This window comes from Saimiri boliviensis, chromosome X (genome assembly GCF_048565385.1).
Source record: "Saimiri boliviensis isolate mSaiBol1 chromosome X, mSaiBol1.pri, whole genome shotgun sequence".
In the NCBI taxonomy this organism is placed as follows: domain Eukaryota; kingdom Metazoa; phylum Chordata; class Mammalia; order Primates; family Cebidae; genus Saimiri; species Saimiri boliviensis.
This window is the reverse complement of record NC_133470.1, coordinates 41,665,807-41,693,505: the sequence shown is the minus strand read 5'-3', so window position 1 is coordinate 41,693,505 and position 27,699 is coordinate 41,665,807. Positions and strand designations below refer to the sequence as shown.

Sequence of the window (27,699 nt, the reverse complement as noted above, 5' to 3'; positions counted from 1 at the left end):
AGCTAATTTTTTGTATTTTTAGTAGAGACGGGGTTTCACCATGTTGACCAGGATGGTCTCGATCTCTTGACCTCGTGATCCACCCGCCTTGGCCTCCCAAAGTGCCAGGATTACAGGCGTGAGCCACCGTGCCCGGCGTAAATTTTATATTTTTTAAAGGAGAATAGATATATTAACATAGAAAAACTGTCATAGTTCAATGAATTAAAGGAGGTCAGTACCCTTGATCTTAAAAGTTTTCCTTTATTCATTTCTTTGTGTGGGCACTGCTCTACTTTAAAAATAGCTAACGGTTAGGAAAACTCAATAGCTAATACCTTAGCAGTGATTGCTTATCCGCCAGCTAAGGGCTATGAATGTATTATCTCAGACTCCTTTTCTAAACAAGAGAACCATACATCCATCTAGCTGCTATTTAACAGAAATTTCAACTTAAATCTTGTAGGAGGAATTCAAGTTCTGCATGTCTAAAGCTAGCCAAGTTGGTAACCATCATTTTCTACACGCAACTCATTTCTTCACCTCCAATTTCATGACCAAGCACAAATGTTCCACTGTCTGGCCCCTGCCGAAGTCCAGCAATACAGACTTCTCCCTCAACTTCACCACCAAGCAATCACCAAGTGTAGTCTATTTTACCCTCTAATATTTGTCTTTCCTTTTGTCTGAACTGGAGCAATTATCTTCTGATTTATGCCTTTAAGTTTTCTGCCTTCCATTTAATGTTTCATCTTGCTGCCAAGTGATCCAACATGCAAAAATTTGACCATTATTTAAAATATTAAATAACATTAAAGCTTTCTCATTGGTAGCCATTGCCAATGTGAAGTCTACCTGAAATTTTTAGCAACAAAAGTTTAAATCTATCTTCAGCTAATATGAATACACAAGTATGACATAAAACAGGGAAAGACACTTAAAAGTTTGGCCTAAAGGAGAAATTAAGTTCATTTGTAGAGAAAAGTTATTTCATTTAAACAGTTAAATGACGTCAAAAGAGAAGTTATGCACTAAGCTTCCACTTAAATTTTTCTAAGGAGTTAGGTTGTGAACTTTTAAGTCAGGTTCACTGCATTATCAAATGAAAGAAGTAATCAAGAGAATATATATTCTTTTGACTTATGCCAACACATGAGATATTTGGAAGAATGTGAAGTAGAAAATGATTAATGTATTTTAGCAAAATGGCTAGATTGTAGAAATTTGGAGAGATTTACTAAATAACTTACTCAGATAAATAGAACTCTGTGGAATCACAGGGTCCTTAAAGACCAGATTTGAACTTGAAAGTGCAGAGAAAAAGCAAGTGATGTTGACTTGCTTAAAGAAGTACAGGCAGTTCATTCTCAAAATGATAATGAGAAATCCGAAGGTGACAACAGAAGGAAACACCATTTTCCATTATTAAATAACCCAGTGCAAATACAGATTCATAATCCCTTATTATAATCCCACAAATTTTTCATAAATCTTGCATAAACTCACGTGGTGTTGAAATTTGACCTGGGACTACTTATAATATTCACTTAGCTCATTAGAGTGACTATATGTTTTAGTGCTGAAATATTAATGTGTTTGATCCCAGGATGCTGCAACAGATCCTGCTGGGAAGGCAAAATACATTATAAATATACTCAATTACCTTTCTAAATCTAAAAAACATTATCTTTAAAATTTTTTTTTAACTTTTAAGTTCAGGGATACATGTGCAGGTTTGTTGTAGGTAAACTTGTGTCATGGGGGTTTGTTGTACAGATTAGTCTGTCACCCAGGTATTAAGCCTAGTATCCATTAGTTACTTTTCCTGGTTCTCTCTCCTTTCCCACCCTCCACACTCCAATAGGTCCCAGTGTCTGTTGTTCCCCCTCTATGCGCCTATGTGGTCTCATAAATTAGCTCCCACTTATAAGTGAGAACATACGGCACTTGGTTTTGTGTTTCTGCATCCATTTGCTGAGGATATGGCCTCCAACTCCACCCATGTTTTCTGCAAAGGAGATGATCTCGTTCCTATTTTATGGCTGCATAGTAATCCACGGTGTACATGGGCCACATTTTCTTTATGCAGTCTACCATTGATGGGCATTCAGGTTGATTCCATGTCTTTGCTATTGTGAATTGTGCTGCAATTAATACATGTATTCATGTGTCTTTATGACAGAATGACTTACATTCCTTTGGGGATATACTCAGTAATAGGATTGCTAAGTTGAATGGTAGTCCTGCTTTTGGCTCTTGGAGGAATCGCTACACTGCTTTCCACAATGGTTCCACTAATTTACAATCTCACCAACAATGTGTAAGTTTTCCTTTTTCTCCACATCCTTGCCAGTACCTGTTATTTTATTTTTTTTTTTTTTACTTTTTAATAGTCATTCTTGACTGGTGTGAGATGGTATTTCATGGTGGTTTTGCTACATCTAAAAATTCTTAGTTCTAAAACACATTTGGCCTAAAGGGTTTACAATAAGAGACTGCGAAGCTGTAGTACTTCTGGTGAAGCCTTTACTGAACCTTCCACTCTTTCAGAAGTGCCTTCCTCTATGCTGCCCCACCATGGTTTCTTACCAATATCTCTATCATTAAAGATCACGTTTTAATGGTTAGATGGTTTCTCAATTCACTTTGAGCAGTCAGAGAAGTGATCAAATCCATTTCACCTAGCACAAACCTGGGGTATCAATGCAGCACACAACAAACATTTACTGAATAAAAAGAACTGGGTAGAGCTGAGGGAGCAAGTGGATGAGAAAGCACAAGGTAAATTTTGCTTACATTCTTTTTGGTTGAGCGAGCTTACCACTTAACTATGAAAGCCTAAAAATCACACACTGTAGATCCACAGTATTTAAGGACTAAAAACAACAATTCAGGGAGAGAGTTAAGGAAGAAGACTATGTTTGTATATCTTTTCCATTTCATTTCTTACATTTAGCTGTATTTTTTATTTTAAAATAGCCTATAATTTACATGCTCAACATATACAGAATTAATGCTTTATTAAAAGATGATTCGAAGGAGAAAAAGGGGGAGATATAAAAGTTGCAGTTCATATTAAAGATGGTTTAAAATAGTAAATAGAGTGGTAAAAATATTAATAAATAGAAAAAAATTAAAACACACACTTAAAGGCAGCAGTGGGAGAAATGGCTGACAAGGCAAGTGGGAATCAGAGTTGAGGCATTCACATGCTAGGCTTAAAAAGGCAGATTTTGAACACCGCATGTTCTCACTCATAGGCGGGTGTTGAACAATGAGAACACATGGACACAGGGAGGGGAGCACTACACACTGGGGTCCGTTGGGGAGAAATGGGGGAGGGATGGGGGGGTGGGGAGGTGGGAAGAGATAGCATGGGGAGAAATGACAGATACAGGTGAGGGGAAGGAAGGCAACAAACCAAACTGCCATGTGTGTACCTATGCAACAATCTTGCATGTTCATCACATGTACCCCAAAACCTAAAATGCAAAAAAAAAAAAAAAAAAAAAAAAAGGCAGATTTTTGAAGTGTACATTAGTGCCTTTGCAGATGTACAACAGTTGGTCACTGGTGACCTTAATAAGAGAAGTGCTGGGCTTATTGAAGGTAGAAAGCCAAACTGCTGTGGGTGGCAGAGTGAACAGGAGATGAAGAAAGTAACTCAAAACAGAGGGAAGGAATGGCAAGAGAGAACCACTTATTAAGAATGGGCACAGCTCACAAGCCAGAAAAAAACCAACACCACTTCATTTTTTGGCAGGAACTAGATTTGAAAATTAGAGCAATGATTTGGATGTAACAATTATACAGCAAACTGTACTTGTAGAAAAAGACCTCCTTCTCTATTTCTGTAACAATACGTTCTCCACGCTCTCCTGTTATCTAGTTCACCTATTTTTCTTAAATAGACATATCCATCCCCTCTCCCAAGTGCTATCCCCAACTCTTTCTTTCCCCTTCCCTCTGAAGGCAGTCACACACTCCTAGGTAGAAGACTCCCTAGTCAGCTTCTTCTAAATAGCTCTATCCAACTCTTACTGACTCCCCCAACTTGCCCCCAAATGAAGTCATGTGCCATAGACTCACTCAAGCACTTTCACAGACAGATGTGGGTTTAAAATCTGGCTCTACCTCTAGTCAACTGAATGACTTTGGGATGCTGTGAGGAGTAAGTGAGATACAGTCTGGGAAGCCCTTTGCTTGGTGCTTGGCTAAGTACTAAGCCCAATTTATTAATTAGTATTATTACTAAACCATCTACATATATAGACTTAAAAGTCAAAGAATCTTTGATTCACTCCTTCCTCTTACCAAAAGTTTGCTCTATTTAATAGCTAAAAACACCTTTATGAAACCTAAATTAGATCGTATTAGCTAAAAACCCACCAAGAGCTCACCGACAGAAGTCTTAAGTTTGGTATAAAAAGCATAATCTGCTTCAACTTTTACAACTACACCTTATTCAACTACTCATCACACATTGTGCTCAAGCCAAATCATTATATCACCAATTTTTGTCAATATACATATAGCAGTTGTATTGTAAATACATTTAAACTCATACAAATGCACAGCAGGGAAGGTAATCAGGAGGGAGGGCAAAGAAGGGAGGTATAGGGGAGAGAATGACAGCAGGAGGCAGAGAACATGATTTGGAGTATACATTTGCTATTCCTCTACAGAGTTCCTCTGACTCTCTGAGAATTATGATGTTGAGTATGACTTTAGTGGTTGAAGACTGGAGTTATTCATACAACTTGGCCTTTCTACATAAGCCAACTATTTTGCCTGGTGCTCAAGTGAAGAAAAGGGATTTACTCCTTCACTGGACGAAAACGTAACTGTGTTGGACTTACGGAGACATGGTATGTATGCTATTTTATGGATGAGCTGGGGCATCTTTCTGGTGCAAGAGTTTGGTTTTAAGCTGACTTAAGTGTTACTCCTTTCTCTTCTCCCTGCCTCCTCATTTTCATCCGTCACACAAAATACATTCTTCCCCAGAATGCACAGCTTTTTAAAAAAAACTCTGACTCCTTGGGCTAGAAACATCCAGTGGCTCTATCACTGAATTTCTTTCAATCTATTTATTTATATGCACTGTCACTTGAAGAAAGGACCTATACCATGTATTTATAAACACTCAGGGCCTAGCCTAGAGCCTTGTATGCAATAAGCAAAGACTCATTAAATCAAAAAAGGGAGCGATGCTGGCTGCTGAAAAGGACATTTTTAGCAATGGCTGAATGACAGTATTTCAAAAAGGGAGACTTATAAAGCAAGGCCTAGGGGTCTAGACTTGTGGTTAACACTTTCAAATGGTGTGTCAATTGGTGTGTCAACAGGTACTCAAGCTGGGAGGAAAATTGTTAATATCATGAGAAATACAATCAAGATTTAAATGATCAGACTTTTGTAGTATATGGTAAAATGGAGTATAGATAAGAATGTAAGTGCATCTAGGTTTAAAAAAAAAAGGGAATGTATAAGAAACAACAGTATCACTATAAATTATAAGTGGAAAAACACCCAAATTTTGTGTGTCTAATCTCAACACAGGACAACTTTATAACAACAAAAATGTCAATGCCTAACATTTCAAATATTGACAGGAACAGTAATAAACTGGAAGGAGTCTCCAAGGATAACAAGAATAATGAGGGTGGGGTAGAGAATGGAAAAGATGATAGAGGTGATTAATGTTTAAATTAATGACAATCAGGTATCAAGAAGAAAAGGCTATGATAATTTTTTCTTGTTCCTTTTTCCTTCTCACCTAACCACTTAATCTATGAGCAATTCCTAAGAGCTTTAGCTCCAGAAGAGTCCCTAGTTTGACCCCCTATTTTCACAGAGGTTCTCTGTCCAGGTGGTTGGTCTCTACTGTTACAATTGCCTCCTAATTTGTCCTCCCTACTTCTAAGCTTACCGCCTTGAACTCATTCTAGACAAAGCAACTATATCAATTTTCTTTTATTGAGACAGAGTCTCGCTCTTTCACCCTAGCTGGAATAAAGTGGCACGATGTTGGCTCACTGCATTCTTCACCTGCCCAGGTTCAAGCCATTCTCCTGCCTCAGCCTCCTGAGTAGCTGGGATTACAGGTGCCCGCCACCATGCCCTGCTAATTGTATTTTAGTAGAATTGGGGTTTCACCATGTTGGCCACAGTGGTCTTAAACTCCTGACCTCAAGCAATCCGCTTGCTTCAGCCTCCCAAAGTGCTAGGATTATAGGTGTGAGTCACTGTGCCCAGCCACTAAATCCATTTTCTAAATTTAAAGTAAAACCTATTCCTTTCCTGCTTAAAATCCTCTATGGCAAGCTGTAACACCTAGAATTAATAAACTTCTTACCGTGTCCAGAAAGTCCATGTACAATCTTGTTTCCTGCTTGCTTCATTAAGTTTATCACCAGCACACTTCCTTTCTCTCATTCAGCTATAGTCACCCTGGTCTTTTTGATCCATAAACATGCCAAAGTTATTCTCAATTTAGCCTTCACCTGTTCTCTATATATGAAAAGTTCTACCCATAGATCTTCGTGTAGTTGATTTCATCTCATTATTCAGGGCTAAGCAGAAAACTCACTCTCTCAGACCAGTTAAGCAAAAGTAGCACTCTGACCTTTCTTCTTCCCAAATATTATTGTATTTTATCTTATTCATATAAATAAATTATTCATATAAAATAATTATACTGTTTTTTCTTGTTCTACTAGAATTTAAGACTCCAGAGGACAGATATTCATCTTAAATGCAAGTATGTCTATCATCAGTGCCTAGAATAGTCTCTGGTATGGAGTTAGTCTTCAAACATTTGTTGAATGGGATTTATTCTACATAAATCCTAAATATATTTATGAAACTGGGACCAAATGACAGGTAGACTTCAGGCCACTTTGTAAATAACTTTCAAGAATTACAGTGAGATGAAAATAATATTTAAGAATTTACTGAATGACCACAAATTATGAATATAGATGCGATTACTGTATCAAGCAGGAGCTGATTACGTGACCTTAAAATCCTTTCTAATTATAAAATCCTAATCTACGCAAAATGTAATGAGTTACTTTCAGTCTATATAGCTATTACATGAATGGCTTCTATACTGAACTACCTTTAAGTGATCTAATGACTTAGCATCTAGTTTATGACTACCTCCGACCTACTAAACACCTTCAGTAACTTTAGGTCATTTCTGTCTCAAAAAAACACACAAAAAAAACAAAAAAACCCCACTGAACTTGAGATTCAGGGTAAAGTATCATTCTGAAGTATAATAGGATAAATGGAGAGACAATTCCCCACCCCACTATAAATTATATTTATGGAGAATATGGTCCCTAAGATCCAATGCTGTAAAGAATTTGTACATTACTTGCTATGATTTGGTATTGGTCCTTTTTGTCTCCCCTATCCTTCTACCCATGACTAGATAAAACGATGCAATTGAGAAAAGGCTGTGCTATAAAATAATTCAAAGGCATGTTACATTGGCCACACAATTTTTGTTTAAATAAAAATTTGGATCCAGATTTGAAATCATTTTAACAAGCCAGGATTACTTTCAAAAGATAATATTTTGAAAACAACACATGCTGACCAAATTAATCTATCTCCAGGAGAAATACTTTATGTAAACACTATGTTAACAAAGACTAAGACAAATTTATTTTTTATCAATGAATATAAAGCAGTGTACTCCAAAATGAGCTTTTGGGAAAACTAATTCTTCAAAAGATATTGGTCAAATAAGCTTGGGAAATACTGTACCCTGTAACTCTTCTCCCTCATTCACAAATTACATTAACACATACAGTATCTAAAATACTTTACAAAAAATAAATTAAAAAAATTTTTAAATAAAGAACTTGTTGACTTGCTGAACTTCAATCTATCATTTCCCATATTCCCTTAGCCAGAATTCCCCATCTTTTGGGGACAGAGTTAGTAGTGGAAAACACAGTTTAGGGAAACACTGATATATAGCATTCTTTGAAAACAGTACCTCTAAATAGATTTACAAAATGGCTAAGAAATTCTGAAAACAAACGAGAAGCTTACTGGTATATATGTATTCAAACTAGGTCCCTAGATAAGAATTTATATAACTTACATTAAAGTTTAAAAGTAGCTCAGAAAAGAGACACTTAAAACATAGATTATGTAATTGAAAATTTAAAAATTAGCATTTTAGTCAAATCCCTATAATATTAACTGCTAATTTGTCTGTGACAACAAATATTCTATCATGCCATTTTCCCCTGAAGTTACTAAAGACAGATTTTCAATATTAAAATTAAAGTTCTCCTGGGATATCAGAGAGAAATGGGAAAGAAGCACAGGTTTGTGAATCTACTGATTTATAATCACACGTCTTTTTTTTCCTTTCTGTACCACAGTGGGCTATTTGAAAGGAAAAAATATTTTTAACATGTGGATTCTCTTATTACATTCTGCTACACTTCTGGACTACTGTGTTTTGATGTCAACATAATTCTAAGGGAGAAAAAAATTTTAATAGTTAACACTCCCCAAAAAGAGAGGGACTACAGCAGTTTTAGAAAACACTTACTTAATCATTTCAAAAAGCTTTGGATCTGAGACCTTGATATTTCGTGCCATATTCCAGGAAAGATGAACCATGGGTACTATTGACTTCACACTTTGCAATTTGTTCCATTCGTACCGTTCCACTGCCAATTTATACTGGCAGGCTAGGAAAAAAAAAACAGTTATAAAGCAACCCAAAGTACCAAAAGATATGAAGATAACCATTATCACCTGCTCAGGTGATATCTTCAACACTAATTCTGAAAACCTCCAAACACTATAAAAATAATTTTTATGCTTTATGATAATTACAGTAGTAATATTAGCGATCATATAAAGAGCACTTCCTATGCCTATGTGCCAAGCATTGTGTTATTTTTATTTTTATCCGTTATCTCATTTACTCTTCACCATCACCTTATTAATTTCACTACTTGCATTATACAGATGAAGAAATCAAGAACCAGAGAGGTTAAATCACTTGCCCAAAGTTACAGGAGCCAGATCCTGGTCCTAATCCAGGTCTTTTTGGCTCTAAACTCCACATTCTTAACCTTAAAGTGAATACTGTCTGAAGGCAGGCATAATTCAAACAGATTTTGACATTACAGAGCTATTCATATGAAATACTAGGGTTTTTTTTTAATGTGAAAGAGTAATTTTTCTACTTTGTTTTCTCACATAAGGATTTTTTTAAATAAAACAAACCGAGCACTCTAAATATATTATATCCTTCATGTATATAAAGCCATAAACTTGTTATCTGCTAATATCTATGGTCTTAGATTTCCATTTGTTAACTTGAATTACATTTATTATACTACAAATTATAATTCTATGCAAGGAAACATTCTTCTTATAACTTTTGGTGAGTTATATTTCAAGAAAAAAAGAACAGACCTATTGGATATAATCCTTTATAAACTTTTTTTTTTTTTAGCGTATTCCTTATAATACCTGTAAGTGGACCAACATTCCAAGCAATGTTGTTGCACCAGCCAATAGCCTGAACCCAATGAACAGTGCCTGCATTTATCCAGACCAAATCTCCAGGTCGCTGAATAAACCTATACACTGGAACGTTTGCCTCATAAAGATCTTCAAGGTTGGGCCACCAAGAACCCATTAGGAAATTCAAATTATTTCTGAAATTTAAAAAAAAAAAAAAAAAGTAAATAACGGAAATAGATCAAGTACATTAAGAAGCTCCTAGTAAGACCAGAAGAAAAACATCACATTTTTTTTTTTAAATAAACACTTGTTCACTTTATTGAAACATAATTGCTCGTGCAAACAGATCTGCTGTATGTATGTAAACAGTACACAATTATGGTCGAGTACTAATACTAAATGACTAAGGATCAGTATTAATGTGTGTGTGTGTGTTTTTTTTTTTTTTTGAGACAAAGTCTTGCTCTGTCATCCAGGCTGGAGTGCAGTGGCTCCATCCAGGCTCACTGTAATCTCAGCGTCCCAAGTAGCTGGGATTACAGGCATCTGCCACCATGCCTGGCTAATTTTGTATCTTTAGTACAGACGGGGTTTCACTATGTTGGCCAGGCTGGTCTCGAACTACTGACCTCGGGTGCTCCGCCTGCTTCGGCCTCCCAAAGTGCTGATATTACAGGCATGATATTACACCATGCCCGGCCCAGTATTACCATCTTAAATTGATTTTTCAAAGATCCAAATGAAATCCAAAGCTACTTTCAAGTAACACATACATTAACTTTTAATAAAGACTATTTTTGACTGAAGCCTTCTCCCTGGAGCACCTAGAAATCCCTAAAAGGTAAACGGAAGGTGAATAAACAGGAACACTGTGACAATACAAGTACCAGGAACTTTCCTTAATTTCTGAGGAAAAGGAGACAGAATGTCAGTCTCTATACAGTTTTGATGATTACCTGATTAAAACTATGCAGTTGAAAACAACTTTATCAAAAACAAACAATCATGCAAATGCACAAATAATCATGACCACTACTATCAATATACTTTGGAAACATTCCATAGATATTATTAAGCTTTTAATATCTGGGTTCTTATTCCCCACCATGATATGAAGTACTTTTTAAACTACATAGAAACTTTTCCCATAAAATAACTTTATAAAATTGAATTAACTACTTCGAATTTCATATTTTGGGGAATGAAGAACTTAGAGAGTAAAAATGTTCCTTTCTTTAAGATCTAAGAAATAATATCGATTTTATTTGTCTTGTGCTACAGCGCATGATAAAGTATACTTTATAATTGTTTTTACTGGTTTAAATTTTATTTTTTATCTAGATAAAGGGTTGGCAAACTATGGCCCAAGGGCCAAATTCAGCCCACTTCGTGTTTCTGTAAACAAAACTTATTAGAATACAGCTATGTCCATTCATTTGTTGTACGATCTCTGACTATGTCTGTGCTATAGTGACACAGTTGTGACAGACAGCATGTGACCTGCAAAGCCAAAAATATTTATCATCTGGCCCTTTATGGAAAAAAAAATTGCCAAACTATCTAGAAGGAAACTTAGCCTCTCTTTCTTTCTCTTGAAAAATGCAAGGCTACTCTTTTAAAGTTTAGACTAGAGTGCAAATGGTAGCCTAACTGCAAAGAGATAAGGATTGGCTTATCGTGTGTGACAAGGCCAAGCATATACAGTCCAGAAAAAGTTGCCTATAAAGCAAAAAATGGCTATAAACAAAAATCCTAGCCTTATTTCATCCCTGTATTGCCATCACAAAATTACAGAAAACTTTTTATCCAAAAGCAAGTAATCCCAAATAACCCCCCCAAAAAACAAACAAACAAAAAAAAAACAAACTTGCCAAAAAGCATGCATTGTTTTAATCATATATTCAAAAGAATGGTTATTTCAAGACAGGTATTATTTAAAGCCATAAAAAAAATTAGAGACAGTATATAGTCACTATTAAAAACAACAATCTTTATGTGAAACAAAATTACAAGTGAAATGCTGAAGAAGCAAGTACTACTTTCACAACTGAGTTATTAAATTTACCTAACCCTTCCTACTAACTTGATATTTTTATTATCCCCATGCTCAAGCTTTTTGGACATCATCTGCCTAGTCTAGTTACCGTTTTTTCCCCTAAGACACCTCTCCATTTAGATAGGAAAGAAAACTATACCCTAAAAAATAGCCAATCCCTACTCGGAAACAATGAACAAGGATCACTATACTATAGCTCCAACAACATAGTATTAACTCAAAAGTTTAAGAAATAAAAATCTTTCTATATAGCACAATGGAGATTTCCCATATGACAATGTTCTTTCACTGCTGCTACTAGACTGCTGGTACATAAAAGAAAGTACAGATTAAAGTAGATCAGGTTATTTCATCAGTACATTAGAAACTTTAAAACTCCTTATCTTTGGCTTTCTTACAGTGAAAGAAACCAATATATGAATAGTGAAGACAATATAAGGTAATTATCTCTTGTTCGCATATAAGGAAACAATGAATTAATATCCTTTTTTTTGGTTTTTCAACTATGATGCACTTCTTACTTTAAATACAAATACTTACAGCAAAGATTCTTAAACCAAAGTAAGAACTGAGAAATTAGTGTGGGGCTGGGCACGGTGACTCACACCTGTAATCCTAGCACTTTGGGAGGCTGAGGTGGGCAGATCATGAGGTTAGGAGTTCCAGACCAGCCTGTCCAACATGGTGAAACCCCATCTCTACTAAAAATACAAAAATTAGAAGGGCATAGTCGCAGACACCTGTAACCCCAGCTACTCAGGAGGCTGAGTCAGGAGAATTGCTTGAACCTGGGAGGCGGAGGTTGCAGTGAGTCGATATTGCACCAACTGCACTCCAGCCTGGGCAACAGAGCAGATTCCATCTCAAAAAAATAAATAAGTAACTAAATAAAGAAGTTAGTATGTGGAATATATGTATAATTAGTTTTCAATGTAATCTCATATGTAAATGAGATTACATTGAAATGTTTTGTAAATGTTTCCTTTTTCCCTTTTATCTAATTGGGATGGGGAGCATAACACCAAATGTGTATATAATTGTATCCTATACTAATTTTCTAATGTTATTACTAAATGAAAATATCAGGTCCTTATATAAAGTACTTTTTAGAAAAGAAGAAATAATAAGGTTCTATCTAGACAAATGATCAAATTGAAACCAACTAAAAAAAATTTCCAAAGTACTCTTTAACCCAAGACACAGAAATAAATAAAGGCTATTTTGGGGATCTTAAGGAAAGGAACTAGCCAAGTTCTTTCAACTAGAGAAAACAAAATCTAGGCTGGACGTGGTGGCTCATGCCTGTAATCCCAACATTGCAAGAGGCCCAGGTGGGTGGATCGCCTGAGCTCAGGAGTTCAAGAGCAGCCTGGGCAACATGGTGAAACCCCATCTCTTATTAAAAAATAAAAAATACATAATACATTTTTAAAAATTTCTTCAAAGAAAAAATTGTCAGTTCAAACAAATTCTTCTTGGAATATATACATTTCAAATGAATAAGTATGCATCATTTTAAAAATTAAATAACTCAACTTTTCTATCTTCTAAATTCATGGGTACTACTATTGCAGGAAGTGGTTTCATGGCATCTTTCTTAAAGTATTTCCAATAACACAAAATATATCTGGAACCAAATCATTTAAAATGAATTCTTTGCCAAATGTAAGTGAATACTGGCAATTTATCCATTAGGATATCCAGCTTGGTAAGCTGTCCTTTACAATTACTGCTTTCTAATATATGTTTTAAGAAAATTTACTTTGGAAACCTACTTTTCACAGAAGTCATTCAGAACACCCCAGTAACCTTCAGGAACAACAAACCATTCACAGTCACCTGGGCCAATATTTATATTAACTGAACAGAAGTTGTTATTTTCTTGATGACCTGAAATGTGAAAAGAAAAAAAAAATCGGAGCTCCAGTGGCACAATGGGTTAGCACACGGTACTTACACAGAAAAAAAATAATCACCACACTACAATTCTATAGAAAAATGGGTCTTGAGAAACAAAACCTTACAAATGCTTAACAGAGAACACTCTAGTAGTATTTAGTTCTTCATTACTGTAGCATTTTTGTGTCAACTCCTAACTTAGAGCTTCTATGACAGGCAGTATAAATCATGGTTAAAAGATTAGGCTCTGGAGCCATGCTCCTTGGCTTAGTCATGAACCTGGGCAAGTTGGTAAACCATTCTGTCTCAGTTTCCCTATATGTAAGAACAGATAATAACGATCTCTGTAAATTGTTGGGCTGTTTTTAAGATCGATAAACTAATGAATGCATATAACAGTGCCTAATACAGATGCTCCTCGACTTACAGATGGGACTAAGTTGAAAAAGCATTTAATACTCTGATAAACCCACCATAAAGTCCAAAAATGGTAAGCTGAACCATTTCAAGTTGGGGACTGTCTGTACACAGTAAGCAATAAATATTAGCTATTACAGATATCATTACCATTTTTTCCTTGTGAACTAATCTCCAGCAACAAAGTGTTTACCCCATAATGAGGTACTCAAAATAATGTTTTTTGCTCAATATTTATATTAGTGTCCAATAACAGAGTAGAAAGCAGAACACAGTTCTTCCATCATTTGTTCCAGAACTCTTTGCATTTTATCTGACTATGGATAAAATATCACAGAATTGGGCTTCCAATGGTCTGAGGATAACAACTATAAGCAATAGTTCTAATCCTGGCTGTATATTAGAATCCTCTGGGGACCTCTGTTAGAAACCCACCCTCATGCCTGGATCTGAATCCTAGAGAGTAATTATATACTTTTAAAAAACTACCAGGTGTGGTGGCTCAAGCCTTTAATCCCAGGACTTTGGGAGGCAGAGGGAAGGGTAACTTGAAGTCATTACATGAACCTCAAAACAAGCAGGCATGGTGGCATGTACTTGCAGTCCTAGCTACTTGGGAGGCAGGAGAATTGCTTGAGCCTAGGGGTTAAACAAGGTTACAGTGAGCTATGATCACATCACTGCACCCTAGTCTGGGTGATATAGCAAGACCCCGACTCCAAAAAAAGAAAAAAAGGACCAGGAGAATCAAATGAGCAGATGGGATGGGAACCACTGATCCATATTACCCAGAAGCAAGCATAGCTCTATTTTGAAATAATTCTTAAGCACGACGCAATAAGAATGTGAACAAAGTAGGAAGCAGTCTGGGTTTCAAACCACGGCTGCATCACGTAGCAAAGAGAAGCACCTGAGGGAGACTGGTGCAGCCCACAGTACATTGATACAGCTGAACTGGTTATCGATAGTATCTCTTCTAACTGATCAGTGCTGTGGTTGTAGCAATTGTTAAATATTTTGAATATCACCCTGTGAAATTTCATGTCAATGCAAAAGGAGCACGAAGAAGATGGAACTTTAGTACTGGATAGAAAATTTAAGTCTAAAAACAGTGCAATTCATTTTACAAATGAAGAAAAAGACGTAAAGAAGAAATGTAACTTGCCAAAAGTGAGAAGCCTAATTAGTGGCAAAATCTAGACTAGATATTAGAATGAGTCTAGTAATGTTTCCACATCATGAAGTTTTTCTTTAAAACTGTAAGTTGTGATCCACTTAGAAATTTGCTATCTACAATTTATTGTTTAAATGAAACAATGGAATAGATTGGAGAACGTATTCTTCAATGAAACCACTGCTGTACACATACATGTGCATTAGGTTACAAATAAAATATACTTTTTATTATTCCTGGGGTTAAAAAATAATTCAAAAACACCACACCCCCATCACCTTCTGCAACAGACGAGATCAACAATAGAGTCTTGAGGCCAAAAGAACTTATTTCCCAGTGCTGCTTCAATGACTCCTCTCCAGATTAAACTGTTATAATGTTTCTGAGCTATTACACCAAAAAATAATAATGAAAAGGGAAAAAATCTTAATCTGAGCCTAGTTAAAAAGCACAATATTATAACAGGAACAACGCTTTCAGTTTTATTAATTATAAATGACAAGATTCCAGCTGTCTTTGCATGTTTCATATTTTGATTTTTGTTTTCAATTTTAACATGATATGTTAGTTCATACAAATTACCTGGTGTTCTGCTCCCTGGAACTTTCATGTATAGTTGAACTGTGTTCATGCCCAGTATGGTATGACCAACATGGCTTAGAAGATTTCCTGCTGATACGACACGCACAAAAGCAGGAAGTTTAGTCAGCTCATGTAGCTGCAACTTCCACCTGCAATAAAGTAACACATCAAAAGTGAAACTCTGCTACAAATATCTGTGGACATTTATCATTTCTTCAAAAACCCTTGTGTTCCAATCAGAAAAACAATTAAATCTATAAATATTTTACTTTTCCATAGGAAAATGCTTAAATTTTAAAATTTTTCCAAAGAAAATTTTCCAACAAAAATAGGCATAAAAATTACTGACCAAGTAAATAAAAGTAAAAAAAACCTTTTTATTTTTATATTTGTATAATTATATTTTATAAATACACTTTCATATAACTATTTCATATAAATAAAAATATAATTTTATGATTATGTAATTAGCGTATAGTCAGAATCTTGATGAAAAACTGTACAAAAATTCTAAGTAAAAACAAAATTTGGCAGGGTGCAGTGGCTCACAACTGTAACCCCAACACTTTGGAAGGCTGAGGTGAAAGGATCCCTTGAGCCCAGGAGTTCAAGACAAGCCTCAGCAACACAGTGATATTCCATCTCTATTTTTGGGGAAAAAAAAAAAAAAAAAAAAAACTTAAAATTTTTAATTGTAAAATGTGGCAAAAATAATTTAGCTTAAATTCATGTCAACTTAAAAAAAATGACAAGAAATGAAACAGAAGAGGAAACTGTAGAGACTTTCCAATCTTGCTCAGAATAGCTCTTTGCATCAGTTCACAGAAATATGACTACAAGGACTTACTTTTTGTCATCGGATAGGTCAATATTGGTCCCAAACTTTATGGTTTTAAAGGGTCCTTTCCTCCTTCTCCCAGAACTTAAAAAAAAGAGACACAATATTAGAAACATACCTTTTAAAAAGAAATACTAAGTAGACATTAAAAATAACTTACTTATCTGACGATGTAGATTCACTATCTGAGTGGTCTTTATGATGACTTCTTTTTTCATTTTCTTCCTACAGATTAAGCAAAAAGCAGTCTAAGTTTAGTATTCTACAACTGGCAATCCTTTCCACCATACAACTGAAAAAAAGTTCATTATCTAGATTGAACAGTATTATTTATGTTTTGAAATTAAGTTTCATGTTTTTATTTGAGACTGGGTTTGACTTCCATTGCCCAGGCTGGAGTGCAGTGATACAATCCCAGCTCACTGCAACCTCTGCCTCCTCGACTCAAAACGATTCTCCTGCCTCAGCCTCCTGAGTAGCTGGGATTATAGGTGTGCACGACCACGCCGAGCTAATTTTTGTATTTTTGGTAGAGACGGGGTTTTGCTGTGTTGCCCAGGCTAGTCTCAAACTCCTGAGCTCAAGCCATCTACCCGCCTCAGCCTCCAAAAGTGCTGAGCTTGCAGGCATGAACCATCATGTCTGGCCTTGAAACTAAGTTTCTACATGAAAATTTCTTCAAACACCACATTAAATAAATACCCAAGTCAAATCTCATTGGCATGGCATCTAATTTCCTTCACTAGCCACAAAGTTATACTACAGATTCTCATACTTGCCCATTTTTAAGAGGAGAGAAAACCTGAGGAAAGTTGAAAGGCCTAGGACATCTCATCTTGATTATAAATGATGTAAGGTAGCAGAGGTGTATGCATGTGCACATAGCTATATATGTTTAAGAGTGGAAGGTAAGATGCTTTTTATTCTATTTCCCCATAAAGATATTTACTTCATCAACCCATAGGTTTGTTTAGATTTTACTAAAAGCAAACTGAGGCTAGGTGTGGTGGCTCACGCCTGTAATCCCAGCACTTAGGGAGGCCGAAGTAGGCGGATCCCTTGAGGTAAGGAGTTAAAGATCAGCCTGGCCAACATGTTGAAAACCCGTCTTTACTAAAAATGCAAAAAAGTTAGCTGGGCGTGGTGGCACGTGCCTGTAATCCCAGCTACTCAGGAGGCTGAGACAGAAGAATTGCTTGAACCCGGGAGGCGGAGGTTGCAGTGAACCAAGATTATACCACTGCACTCTAGCCTAGGTGACCAAGGGAGACTCTGTCTCAAAATAAATAAAATAAATAAAATAAAAGCAAACTGCATAGCACTTATGAATTATTTTATGTAACATAAAATGATGAGATGCATATAAAAGTAATGTACCCTTTTAAAACTCCAAAGTAAAATCATCTTTAAAATCCTAAAATAATCTTTAGGATACAAATACTTACTCTCAATGATTCCTGGAATGAGGAGGCCTGGTACTGTGCATATTTAGCAATTGTAGTATGAGATCGATTACTTTCACAATGCCAGATTTTCCTTGTTCCAGTGGGATCCCAGTTTTCATCTGCTGGCTGCAACAACTGTGTCCTCACTTCTACCATATGTTCATTGTTAGCTTCCACCAAAGTTTTAGTAGAGAAAAGTCCCAGGTCTTAATAAATACATAAATGTAGTTAAAAAATGAAAATTACATTTGGGATAATATTTTAAATGCTTTTTTGTTTTGTTTTGTTCTTTTAAGGAAGAAAGTAAACCATTTTATGGCACTGTTATCAGTTCCCATAAAAACCAACTAGGGCCTCTACACAACCTGAGCTATGTGCCAAATTTGCAGAACCATATGCTGAAGCCCTGAATCTAACTGCTATGTCATCTCATCTGAAAAGAATTAAGTGTGTAAAGACTGAAATTTCACTTACTTAATTTCTGTAGATGCCAGGAAATAGCTATGGGGCTACAGTATTATTAGTAGCATCAAATTTCACCTACATTTTATAATCAAATTTTTTCTATTAACCTAAATCACAATTATGTAAATGGACCAAAATAATAGCTAAATTTAAAAACCATCACAAAATTGCCAGTAACCATTATCACCATCAATATTATTCACATCATGGATTAAAGAAGTGATACACACAGTCTCTCTTTCTTAGTACTAAAAAAAAATTTAAGTAAAAATACAAAAAAAAAAAGTTTCTGTCAGTGCTTGAAAAGTTAAAAAATAGCAAAGAAATAGACAAACTTTTTCCTTTTTTTATTTAAGGCTTACCTAACTTAAGAGCTCCAGCAAGGCCACGTATTACTGTAACAGGGTTGCTTGGATTTGTACAAAATTGATGCAATGGAGGAAAGAAAGCATCACGTTTATTTTCCAACTGTAAAATTAAAATATGTGGTTAAATCTCAGGAAAACAGCTTTTATTTAAATATTATGCTCCAAATTAATATTCTTTTTTTTATATAGTTTAAGACATTTTATGGGGTGGTATTTCTATTTGACAGTATCTTATCACTATGACTTTTGAGTCTAGCTTCAATTAGATAGTAAGCACATACATTTCTCCTGTCCATTTTATCATGACTAAAGAAATGAAATTGAAATTAAACTTAAAAATCAAAGTGTTTTACATATTATTAAGTCTTGAAAAAAAGAAAATCCTGACACATGCTGCAACATGGATAACCTTGAGGACATTATGTTAAGTGAAATAAGCTAGTCACAAATAGACAAATATTGTATGGTTCCATTTACATGAGGTTCCTAGAGTAGTCAAATTTATAGAAAGAGAAAGTAGAATGGTAGTTGCCAGGGGCTGGGAGGAGGGAGAAATGGGGAGTTGTTCAATGTGTAGTTTCAGTATGTCAAGATGAGAAAGTTGTGGAGATTGGTTGCACAACAATGTGAATATGCTTAACAGTACTGAACTGCACACACAGAAATAGTTAAGACGGAAAATTTTATGCTATGTGTCTTTTAAAAATTACAGTAAAAAACGAAAATAAGAAAAAAAATGTCTAGACAAATATTATCAAAGAAAGCAGACTGAAGAAGACCCATAAAAGATAAAAACTTAATTTTGAATTTTTGTCCTGAGACCTCACTTTAAAAGTTTTTTTTTTTTTTTACATGTCTATCCCAGTTCTTCCCTTACATAGTAAGGGATAAATAACAACGGGTTGGAGGAAGAATTAATGTGATAATATTTGGCCTCTAGGGGGCAAAGGGGTTAAATCTATAAAACAAACTCCAGTATCATTTTATAGATTCAGGATCATTATACATACACTACCCTAACTTTATACTTATAAAAAATTTTAGTTTGGGATAGAAGCAGGAAAATGAAAGGAAATAGGGTAGGAAGATCTATTTGGAAGAAACAGAAATAGGAATTGCTTTGACTGAACTCTTAACTTCCTATATGAGATTCCTATATTTCTATAAAGCAAAACGAATTCCTAGTTTTAAATATTTTAAATAACCTATTAAGTTTTTTAGTAACATATATCTACTATGACACGTTCTCAAACATCTATTTTGAAGGTAGTATTTTTTTAGGGGGTAGATGTATAAAACAGAATGATTGTTAAGGTCCACATAACTAAGTAGAATGCAGACTTAAAATCCAGTTTACTCAAAAAAGTTATAATTTTAGGTAGTATTTTCCTAATACTGCTGAAAATTAGGGCAATAAAAAGTATTTCTCATGATTCTAATATCATCACAGTTAATAGCTGAGAAGGTCTTTTAAAAATGCTATTATAAAATCTTTTTGAATATATCTTTTTTCCCCCAAAAAATATTTAACTTGCTGCCAATAATTATAATGTTTCCTAAAGGGCATCCATATAAATTTAAAGAAAGATTTTATAAATAGAAAGACAGGTACCAGCAAACACTGTTTTACTTCTAGTCAGTCAATTCAGACTCACGTAAATACTAGGTGTAGGTGGATTCAACTTGTCCTTTGGCAAGGGAGGGTATGGTGAAGATGGTGGTCTTGGAGGCGGACATTTATCCAACAAAATGCTACTGTTAGATAAGCCATTTTTACCTAGATTCCTTAAAAAAAAAACAAAAAAAAAAAACGGGGAGGGGGGGACAAATAAAACAGTTGTACATTTATTTGGAAAACAGAAAGAAAAAATCCTGAATTAAGTCCTAATTAAATTATTAGGTATTTGCACAAATCCATGAGATGTGGATCCATCAGGAAAAACACTAAGAATGATTATTAATTTCAGCAAAGACTTGATTCCTATATATCCTCCACTGAAGAAAAATAAAAGATATCACAACATAATAATTATTGATGACATTCCTTATTTTGCTTGTAATTTTCCAATTTATTTTCTTCACCTGAACAACAAAACATAAGCTCCAATTTCCTCTCCACCATCACATTCTTTTCCATCAATGTTAAAACATTAACTTTATCAAAAAAGTTCTAGATAACAGTAAAAAACAGAATGTCTCTTTTCCTACGTCTCATCTTAGCAATTATAATCAGAATACCTTTGTAACAATTCTCAAACCTGAGATTTTTTCCTTTTTCTCAAATCAGAAAAAAATTTCCTGTACAACTCCTTGACTAATAAAATTCAACAAGACGCCAATCTACTAACTTATACAGCAAATTATACTATTTCTTCTTAAACAATGCATATAATTGCTGTCTACTCTCTGACATTGTATATAATTATTACTTACTGGTATTTAGGTTGATGAAGGTATCCTTCAGTAAAAATTATAAATTCTTAAGATAGGGTAGAATTATTCCCTAACCATAATTCTTTTAGTGCAAGCAAGAAAGATATTTCCAAAGTTTTTACCAAACTTAGAAAATCAACAAGAAATAATTTTGAGCTTTCAAACCACTCCAGATTAACTAACTTACCTCACTGAATTATTACAAGTTCAATAGCAATCAATGCATTAAAGTATCAAGTACTCTTAACATAATAAATTTCATGTAATAATTTGAAATTTTCAATTATTCTGGGAAGTCAAAAACTCAGTAATTTTACTTACTTAAGAAGGTATTTTTATCACAATTTACAGAATAAAACAGGTTGAAACAAAATTAATTTTCCTAATTTTGCTACACTGAACAAAGTGTTACAAATTAGCCTTTGGTTGGTACTAATGACACTAAGGCTTAAAATTTCACTGCCATAGACTTTTAAGATGTTATACTAAATAGCACCAGGGGTGTTGCTTTCTTAATTTTTTCAACTACAACTCCAGGTAAAAACAAAAAAGTTCATGGCAGGTCTCAAAGAAATGATTTAGGTTGAAAATAATTGACTTTCAAATAACAGTATATGAAAATATCATTAAACTGAAATTTTATGGTCAGCTAACAATTCAGGTTACAGGTTGAATAAATTTTCTGTCCAAAAACTAGTTTTCAATTATCTCTCCACAAAGTGCATGTGCCTTGTAGACTTAAAGACAGATAGACATTTAAGCTTTTAGATTTGGGTATAAAATTAGTACCAATTTATAAACTCCATCAAATTTTTGCTTTTTACAAGTAGAAAATTTTGGGTAGAGAATGGGAAAGCAACAATTCAAGTATTATCATTAAACCAATGCAAGATAAAACAGTTACAGTATCTACATAAATAATAATTAGTTTTCATGTTGAATTGTGTATCTGCTACTCTTTCGAATATAAGCAAAATATGACTCAATACTCAAAAAGAAAATCTGTCTTTTAGGAAAGGAGATGGATGTGCTACTATATAGTAAATGATTACTATTTTGAAGAAACTGAAAGATATGAACCATGTATTAAAACTGACTATGCTATAAAAGGGTATCTCTAATTAAATGTGTCACCAAAATTTAAGCTTCTACAACATTCTGGACATTGAGAGATGAGACTAGAAAACAGGGTTTGACACTAGAATTCTGTCTCTATCATTTATATAGTTCTTTAACAATTAAAAAAGAGAAACGAGAAAGTAAAACAATAGAAAACGTTGCCAATATTTTCAAATAGAAAAGAAAAAGATGGAATATGACTAAGGGAGCTGATAACAATTAAATCACTTGAATGTTGCAATTAAAATTTTAGACAAGAAAGAAGCAAAAGTATTATAACTGCCTTTTAATGTATACCACTGACTACTGCAACATTAACATAAACGAAACAAGAATCAGATTAAAAAATAACCAGCACTTTAAAAACTAGCTACCTATATGGAAATAAAGGGGTACCCAATAGTGCATACAAGTCATACCTAGCAGTTTCTTATTGTGTTTGAAACACTGACTACCTGCCTATTAAGGTCAAGTGTCAAACAAACAGGAATTTCCCTGAAGGAATTGTTGATATGTATAGTGGTCTGCATAGCAAATATAAGCTATTTCCACTTAAAATATACTGACTAATCCTAATGCAAAGAGAAGGGCTGTGGATAACAGGAATAGACTTCATCTTCTGAACATGTGAGTGTCCAACACTGTTTTGAACACCTAAAGCCAAATAATAAAACTTCAACGTAAATATCCAAAGTGGAGAAAGGAGTTAAGAAATAAGCAGGTTTTGGAATGGATTTAGATATTATTCCATCTTAAATCCTCTTCTCCCATTTTTGAAATCTCTCTGAGAAAAGTCAGAATAGGGGAAAATTAACTGTTGCTCAATTATTTAAAATACTGGCTTAAACTTACTTTCAAATTTACCCATATCATTTGGTAGGTAGAGAAACAGTAAAAATGCGTTCTGTGATATAACTCATCTACACTTAAATTATCTCTTATTAGGAAGCTCCCAGACCAGAGATGTCAAATCTCTTGTACCTGTGTTACTTTCCCCTTGAGTTATGGACTCCTGCCCAGCACAGGCCACCATCAAGAGAACACAGAAATGGCAACAACATGACACCTATAATTTGCCATCTTACCTTTTTCTCTATGCCTCAAAAGATTGTTAGCTCCAATTTATTAGAGTACTTTTTGGTCTCTTCATTAATTAATTGAGTCCTGGATTTACTGGAATAACCCAAGTAACCCCAGGGTTCTATAGTGTTTTGATGAATCTAGCTGTTTACAAGTTATATACAAAAAAATTAAGTCTCCATAATAAGGCAAAATGGTCTTTTTGAGTCAAAATGTGAAAATATAACTGTGAATGTACAGAAATACTCTGAAATGAATGTCTGTATATGCCTGGAAAATGAGATGGAAGATTGCAATCTTTAATACATTAAGAAATACAATCAACTAAGCACCTATAGCACAAAGCTTTATTAATACAAACTTATGAAAACTGCTACTGTTACTTTGTAACTTGGGGAATAGAACATAGCTCCACGGAACTCTTTCTGACAATATTCCTCCTTAGGTCCATACAGTTCATGATGCTAGTTCTGAACCTCCAAATCTTCCCCATTTTCTAGCAACCACCCTGAGTCTACAGAGAGTGGATGATGGAGAAAGCCCCTCCTCCAGCAGTGAGAGCAGTAGTGCCAGGAAACAGGACAGAGGCTCCAGCAGATGAGGCAGGAGCAGGTAGAAGACTGTCAAACTGGTAGTGAATCAAGGCACTGTGTCTAAGGAGAGCCAAGTGTAGCGTTTAATCTGAACACTCCCTATTTTCTGTAGGCCCAGAGTTGAAGCGAATGACAGTGGAACTTCGAGACAAAAAAACTAACATAAAAACCTGTAATATAAAAACTCCTTTTTTTTTTTAAGTGGAGTTTAGCTCTTGTTACCCAGGCTGGAGTGCAATGGCACGATCTCGGCTCACCGCAATCTCCGCCTCCTGGGTTCAGGCAATTCTCCTGCCTCAGCCTCCCGAGAAGCTGGGACTACAGGCACGCACCACCACGCCCAGCTAATTTTTGTATTTTTAGTAGAGACAGGCTTTTACCATGTTGACCAGGATGGTCTCGATCTCTTGACCTCGTGATCCACCTGTCTCGGCCTCCCAAAGTGCTGGGATTATAGGCGTGAGCCACCGCGCCCGGCAAAACTTCTAAATAAAACAAATTTTAGGAACTCAAGAACCTCACTATATGCTTTAGAAGAATTTCATTTAGAGATCATCCAATGTACTTTTAAGTTACTGACATTTAAAAATCTTGTAAGAAAGTTAAGATTGATTACAGTAATCATCATGTTGTACGTCACTAAGGAAAATGCTGCCAACAATGTGAACCCAATAGATAAAGAAAAAATAAAACACAAAAAATGATGTAATTTCTACTCTAGTTTATGTCAGAATAACAACTAAATAGTTAAAAATTGACAGGAAATGGCCAGGCGCGGTGGCTCAAGCCTATAATCCCAGCACTTTGGGAGGCCGAGGCGGGTGGCTCACAAGGTCAAGAGATCGAGACCATCCTGGTCAACATGGTGAAACCCCATCTCTAGTAAAAAAAAACACAAAAAAGTAGCTGGGCATGGTGGCACATGCCTGTAATCCAAGCTACTCAGGAGGCTGAGGCAGGAGAATTGCCTGAACCCAGGAGGCGGAGGTTGTGGTGAGCCGAGATTGTGCCATTGCACTCCAGCCTGGGTAACAAGAGCGAAACTCTGTCTCAAAAAAAAAAAAAAAAAAAAAAATTGACAGGAAATAATGAAATAGAAAGTAATAGAAAATAAAACACAGACCAGCTACGGGCGGTGGCTCACGCCTATATTCCCAGCACTTTTGGAGGCTGAGGTGGGTGGATCACCTGAGGTAGGGAGTTCGAGCCCAGCCTGACAAACATGGAAAAACCTCGTCTCTATTAAAAAATACAAAATTAGCCGGGCATAGTGGCTCCTGCCTGTAATCTCAGCTACTTGGCAGGCTGAGGCAGGAGAACTGCTTGAACCTGGGAGATGGTGGTTGCAGAGAGCTGAGATCATGCCATTGCACTCCAGCTTGGGTAACAAGGGTGAATCTCTAGCTCAAAAATATACAAACATTTAATGGTAGACCCAGGACACCTTCTAATAAAATAATCTGAACAGCAGAAAAGATAACCATACTTTTAGATAACAATAAATAAGACATATAAGCACTAGCAACTGCAGGAAGAGGTTTATATGGCTATAAACAAAAACTGCTTTGAATTTTTTCTTTTTTTTTTTTCTTTTTTTTGCTTTGAATTTTAAAATGTAAAAGCTATATTAAATGGTCAATGTAGCCATACTAGAACTAATGTTTACATTTTCTATTTATAGAATGGTTATTTTCTACATATCATGACAATCTACAACCAAAAAACCATCTTTTTAAAATCTACTATATGTCTGCTCAAACTTAAAATTTAATGTACCAAAGAGTATTACAGAATTATTTCTTGTTTGTTCCAGGTATGTTAACTAAATTTCATTCAATATTTAGTCACTTATGGAGGACAACAATTACAAGAAAACGAGAAAAATTATATATGGGCCATATACAATGAAAAGGCCAGTAAGAAATTATGTCCTATAAATATCAGAGAAAGATGGTGCTGTCTGATCCTTTGATTCTTCTTTTGTGGGACATAGGAGGTTCATTTCTTCCTAAATTTCTGAGGCCCTGCCCTTCCTAGACTAGCACATTATGTCTGGCTCCTTCCAGAATGGCTAACAGTCTGCCTATGTCTCTCTATTGCCCCTGACCTCTTCCTTCCTCTTCTGCCTCCTTTTTAACCTCTTCTAGATTCAAATAAAAACAGTATAGTTTTCTCAACTGTAAGCAAAGGCTAGCCTTGATAATTGATGAGGTCAATTCCTAACCTAACATTTAATAGGCTCTGATCAAAATAAAAAAAACCAATAGGGTTTTCCAGCCTTTCTGTTTTTGGCCAAATATGATTTAACCCATTCTCTTGTTTCAATCCCCAGAGCTAAGTCAATCACACTGAAACGGACAACCCTAGTAAGGACAGAGGGCAGTAACAGCACAATCACACCCACCCACTCAAAATAAGCAATTTAGGGAGGATCCAAGATGGCCGAATATGAACAGCTCCGGAGTGCAGTTCCCAGCAAGAACAGCACTGAGGGTGAGTGTTCACCACATTTCGAAGCAAGTTTTCACTGCCCAAACACCAGGAGATTCTGGGCTGAGAAGCGCCAAGAGTTTTTAGTGTGGAGATTTCAGCCGGTGCCAGGTTGGCACACACAAACTCACACAAGTCTGGGTGGTTGTTTCTATTGGTGCCTTGAACGCCTGGGAGACAGAGCTGCCCATTCAAATGAAAGGGAGGGGGGCTGAGACAGGGAGCCTGGCAATCTGGCTCGGTGGGTACCACCCCACAAAACAAGCAATTTGGAACACTCTGGATTGAGAGTTTCTCAGCAAGTGCAGCTGGACCCAGGACAGTCCAGTTTAGTGGGGGGAAGTGCATCCCCCACTACCAAAGCAGTCCACCACTACCAAGGCAGTTCACACAGCAGCGGGGCAGAGCCTGTGGCAGCTCAGCAACACCTCTGCTGGCAGACTGTGACTAGACTACTCCGTGAAAGGCAGGACATCTATGAAAAAAGGCAGCAGCACGACAGGAACTTGTAAATAAAGCTGACCTTCCCAGGACAGAACACCTGGGAAAAGAGGCGGTTATGAGTTCAGCTGTAGCAGACTTAAAGGTACCTGCCCAGCAGCTCTGCACAAACAGCAGAGCTCGCAACACAGGACTTGAGCTCCTATAAGGGACAGACTGTCTCTTCAAGCAATGCCCCGACCATCGTATGCCCTAAGAGACACCTCATAAAGGAGAGCTCATGCCGACATCTGGTGGGTACCCTTCTGGGACGAGGACAGCAGAGGAAGAAACTGGCAGCAACTCTTGCTGTTCTGCAGGCCCCGTGGGCGATCCCCAGGCGAGCAGGGTCTGGAGTGGACCTCCAGCGGTCCTGCAGCAGAGGGGTCTGACTGTTAGAAGGAAAACTAAGAAGCAGGAAGATATAGCTTCAACATCAACAAAAAGGACGTCCACTTCTCGAGAGACCCCATCCGAAAGTCACCAACTACAAAGACGACAGGTAGATAAAGCCACTAAGATGGGAAGAAACCAGTGCAAAAAGGATGAAAACACCCAACAACCAGAACACCTCTCCTCCTCTAAGGGATCACAACTCCTCACCAGCTAGAGATCAAAGATGAATGGAGAATGAATCTGATGAACTGACAGAAACAGGCTTCAGAAGGTGGGTAATAACAAACTTCTCAGAGCTAAAAGAACATGTGCTAACCCAATGCAAAGAAACTAAGAACCTAGAAAAAAGGTTAGATGAGATAACTAGAATAAACA

At 35.9% G+C, this 27,699-nt stretch overlaps 1 protein-coding gene across 19 annotated transcripts in view; it reads right to left on the bottom strand.

Moving 5' to 3' along the window:
- KDM6A (lysine demethylase 6A) overlaps window positions 1-27,699 on the bottom strand; it is a 207,805-nt gene that overhangs the window by 13,673 nt on the left and 166,433 nt on the right. For all 19 annotated transcript variants that reach the window (XM_074391948.1, XM_003939487.3, XM_074391947.1 and 16 more), the window contains 9 exons: window positions 20,389-20,518; window positions 18,728-18,833; window positions 17,901-18,106; window positions 16,616-16,680; window positions 16,465-16,539; window positions 15,618-15,766; window positions 13,321-13,435; window positions 9,496-9,683; window positions 8,561-8,702 (listed from right to left, as the gene is read on the bottom strand). In XM_074391948.1, coding sequence (XP_074248049.1) covers window positions 8,561-8,702; window positions 9,496-9,683; window positions 13,321-13,435; window positions 15,618-15,766; window positions 16,465-16,539; window positions 16,616-16,680; window positions 17,901-18,106; window positions 18,728-18,833; window positions 20,389-20,518 — 1,176 coding nt within the window. The remainder of the gene's footprint in view (window positions 1-8,560; window positions 8,703-9,495; window positions 9,684-13,320; window positions 13,436-15,617; window positions 15,767-16,464; window positions 16,540-16,615; window positions 16,681-17,900; window positions 18,107-18,727; window positions 18,834-20,388; window positions 20,519-27,699) is intronic.